The sequence below is a fragment of the Austrofundulus limnaeus genome, unplaced genomic scaffold (assembly GCF_001266775.1).
Source record: "Austrofundulus limnaeus strain Quisiro unplaced genomic scaffold, Austrofundulus_limnaeus-1.0 Scaffold28, whole genome shotgun sequence".
In the NCBI taxonomy this organism is placed as follows: Eukaryota; Metazoa; Chordata; class Actinopteri; order Cyprinodontiformes; family Rivulidae; genus Austrofundulus; species Austrofundulus limnaeus.
Genome location: NW_013952430.1, coordinates 2,300,593 through 2,304,826, shown reverse-complemented (window position 1 = coordinate 2,304,826; position 4,234 = coordinate 2,300,593). Strand labels below are relative to the sequence as shown.

At 36.5% G+C, this 4,234-nt stretch overlaps 1 protein-coding gene across 1 annotated transcript in view; it reads right to left on the bottom strand.

The window, feature by feature from the left end:
• Nucleotides 1-302: 302 nt before the first annotated feature.
• The window catches only part of parga (poly (ADP-ribose) glycohydrolase a), a gene marked incomplete at its 3' end in the record, with an annotated part of 10,029 nt that continues 6,097 nt past the window's right edge, over nt 303-4,234 (bottom strand). Inside the window, 5 exon segments of the mRNA XM_014005114.1 lie at nt 303-378; nt 465-525; nt 606-685; nt 2,698-2,852; nt 3,938-4,030. Of these exon segments, the coding sequence (XP_013860568.1) occupies nt 303-378; nt 465-525; nt 606-685; nt 2,698-2,852; nt 3,938-4,030 (465 nt within the window).

Here is a 4,234-nt window from a genome sequence, read left to right as displayed (position 1 = left end):
ACATCAGCAAGTACAAAGTGTTTGCCTTGAATGTCAATCTCTCCAGGATAAACATCAAAACATTAAAATCCAAAGCTAAAATTAAAATATGCATTTATTAACTACATCTACCAGCCTAAAAGTTGTTTTTTCCATTAAGTTTAATACTTACATGTATACATTCCAAGAATATATTTGAGCAATATGAATTTAAACTTTGCATTAAAATCACTTTTAGAAAATAAACATCATGACTAAAACATGCTTTTAAATAACTAGTTAGACTTTGCATTTGATAAAAAGATCTCTTAAATAATTCCTACCTGCAGCATCCCGTATCCTTCATTTTCAATTGTCCCTTCACAGGTGATATGTAGACGTGTAAACTGAGTCTGAGACCTTACCAAACAAAAGATTACAGACATTCTCTTAGATATGGACAATTATTGCTTTTGGATCGAAGTCTAATGACAACCAGTGATTACCTTTCCCAGTTTGGTGGATGGTTAAGAGCTTGTCTTGTGAATGTAACAAGACCCTTGGGTTCTTCAAAAACAAAGGATTACAGGTAAAATCATAAAAAGTTTTCGGCAGAAAATAACAGACCAAGAATTTATAGGGCTTACTAGTCTGAGTTACTCTTTGGAAGTAACACAACAGAGTTTTCAACTTCTCAATTTTTCTTGGTGAGGAACCTTCAAATAACCTGAAACAAAAATAAAACAGACATTTGAGTGGACAAACCACAAAATTATATTTATTGATAAAATGCACTAATGAAATGTTAAATAATTTAAATGCAAATAAAACGCTGTTTTATGCTTCAGTAGTTAAAAGACATTTATGTTTCACTGAGTTATCTATAACTCACGGCACAACCAGGCTACAGCAACATGAGTGAAGTCAAGCTTTCTAACTGGCATGATGTTTCTTCCATCTCCCTACAATGTCAACGCCTGAGGCTCTGTCTCAGCTCCTTGAAGTTACTAAAAATGTAGGCTGGAAGAACAAGGAGAGAGTGCTGGATGGGCAGCTTAAATCACCCCATACTGGCCCACTCCTTCCAACAAAAAACCTAATCTGATGACTAATTACAGTTCAGCATTCATTTTTGCTTCCCACTGCTTTCTGCCCAGTTCAGTAAAGAATTAAAACACGGGGATCAAATCAAAATAGCAATTTAGAGCATAAAAAGCACTTCAGTAAATAAAAAACAAAACAATATTCATCAAAAGACCAGTCCTGCATATGAAGTATGCTTTTCTCCACTTTTAAATTCTTTAAAAGAGGATTTAACTAATGCTGTGTGAACTTTCCCCAACCCACAACATCCTTTAGTGTCAGTTTGGTCAGAGAGCAACAACCCTGTTACAGAGTAAAACCAGAGCTCGATCAAGGCAGGATTACAAGCACAGATGCAAATCAAACTAAAATTTAAAATAGAAACTAATGTAGATGTTTCTAAAGTAAGGTGGCAGGTTTTAATTAAACCTTATTTCAATTATAAAATGTATTTGCAATTTTCTTTTAAAAGATGAGAAATGTGACTGTTTTGACTGTCAGATTATCATCTAATAAAACTTTTAAGTGAGGCTGACTATTTTTTAATGACTCACAGATCAAAGTATAAAGTTTCCTTGTTGAAAACTGTTTAACAGAGTCTGTATCGTCTTCTTCTCAAACAGCAGAAAACACAATCCAAAGAAGTCTCCTGCCTTCTGTGCTGCTCCTTGAATCCATCCATCACTTAACGGAGGACAAACCTTGACACTTTTGTCAAAACAGCAATCAGCAGATTGCCTGCTGCTCTGCTTGTCCAAGACAGAGAGTTACTGTAGCCAATAAGCAAAGTGACGGACACTCCCTCAATTACAGAGAGAAAGGGAGGGCCGGTAACGATCCAGGGCCCATTTTAGACTGCAGCGCTTGTCTTGTTTCATCTTCTCAGACACCATTGCTCTTTCCTGGATTTCGCTGCAGGCAGAAATGCTGGAAACAGACTCAAGTGGTTCTGAAACAGCCAACTTTGCAACTGATAAAATGTAGTATCCTTAAATGTACCTATCAATAGTGAAAGTATGATTAAAGTTTAAACAAAACGAAAAATGTGTGTGGGGGAAACATGCAATTCAAAACAATTTACAAACCTCACTCAAAGTAAATGCCCATGGTGAATTTGGACAGCAGTTCTGATTCATGTAAATTAAAAAAAAAACTACTAAAACATGTTTCACTTTGGATGCATATTTACATTCTTCAGATAGGATCAACAGTTACCCCAAGACAACAATTCCAGTGTAAACTACAAAGTAAAAAATGTATACAGCATCATGCTGTCAGTAGCAAGATGGATCTGCCCACCAAACACTGGAGTAAACTGATTTGAGAGGATATCTAGAGAAAGTAATTGTTATGACATATTTTTTCCATTAAGCCATCCTAGGTTTTCCCAAAAGACAAGTCACTTTTGATTAGATAGAAAATGAAGAAAATTAAAACTAAATCACAAAATATTTGATTAATGGTTACTAATTACTTATTCAGGTGAAAACAATGAAGGCTATTTTGATCCTGTTCCAGTGTGATTAAACTTGGGCAGCAGACAGCAGAAGCTGGCAGCCGTGATCTCCACCGTCTCCTGATTTTAAGAAAAGGACTCAGCAAGACGCAAGAAGTGTTTGGTGCCTTTATACAATCCCTGCATCAGTGTACTGATACCTGCAAAAGTTGATCTCAGGATAATTGCTGTACTCCGACTTGCGGGAGTTGCGTCGAGGGAATGTGCAGAAGAAGGCGTTGGCCAAAAGACAGGCTATTTGCTCCTGAGACAGAGTCAGGGAATGGTTCATACCTGACTTGAGTAAAGGGATCGGCTAGTGTGAGACACAAAAAAGACAAAATCAAAACAACTGTACAGTGTTAGAGCAAGAAGACATAACCCAGAAGGCTATTGACATTGTTAAGATGAAAAAACATGCAAGGTTTTTGTGGGTGTAGTACTGTAGGCTGGAGGCTAATGAGGATAGAAAATTAGTTTAGCGATCTTGCTAACAGGAGATAAGGAGGGTTCCATTAGGAAAATGGGTGGTAGTAATTAAGGTTCCGGTTCTTTTGCTCCCCGTCAGGTTTGTTCAGGCAGACACATGGGCCTCATCCATCCTCACTGATTAGGACTAAAGAGTCTCCCATGGCTGCCCAGTTGGCAGATCAATACAAGCTCTAATAACACACACACATAAATATTAGCCTTCACACCTAAAACCACAGAGTCTGAGAGCGTCATGGCAAAAAATATATTCATCTTTTTAAAGATTAAATCAAACAAAAAGCTACTAGATGTTTACTGTTTTTTTTTTCTTCCAGGAGTGGGAGGTGAATCCAGTAAATTAAATTAAACTCAAGACTCTGACATAGATAATACCATTACAAAAATACCAATCTTGTAATTTTTGTATTGCTATAATTAATGACAGGATGAAAACAAAGACAAATGAAGATGACATTTAGCAGCACCTGTAGCATGAACCTACTCCATTTAATGTAAATTGAAAAAAGAGGGGTTCTTTAGATCCAACAGGAAGCATGTCAAACATGTTATCCCAAAATCAGATCCTTAGTGGAAGAAAATTGATGGTGTAGATTATTAGCAGGCGTAATCTGTCCAAGTTAACAGACCGAGTGTGAGAACAAAGCACTTTCTTTAAAGTGCTCAAGCATAAAACCTAAAACAGATATAACTTTTACACCTTATTTCCTTCTATTGTATAATATGAAGCATTAGACTTATTATATGCCACTCCTAACTAATAAGTTGATTCTGTAGAGCTTAATAAAAACTTGGTATCTCCTCCCAGGGCATTACTCTAAGAGTCCTGTTTGTTACCATCATTAGTCAGTCATAACAACATGAGCTCACTGAACAAAAACTGAACAGAAGAGGGTAAAACTGAACTCTTACCATTGTGCAGAGGCGAGGAGCATTTAGAGCCAGGTCCACCATGGCAGGTAGTACCTTGTTGAATAGGTGTTGTACCTCACAATGCTCAAGATACTGTAGAAAAGCCAAAACATAAAACCTAAGATTGTTGGGGTTTTATTTCTAATGTGATGTACTTGAGGAGCTGACTAACTACCTTACATGACTCGACTGAAGCAAGCAGAGTTACTGATTACAGGCATAATTATTTATGCAACTACTGCCTTATAGAAATATTTAAATTAATGAAATGTTATATCTGATGTCAAAGTCAAATAT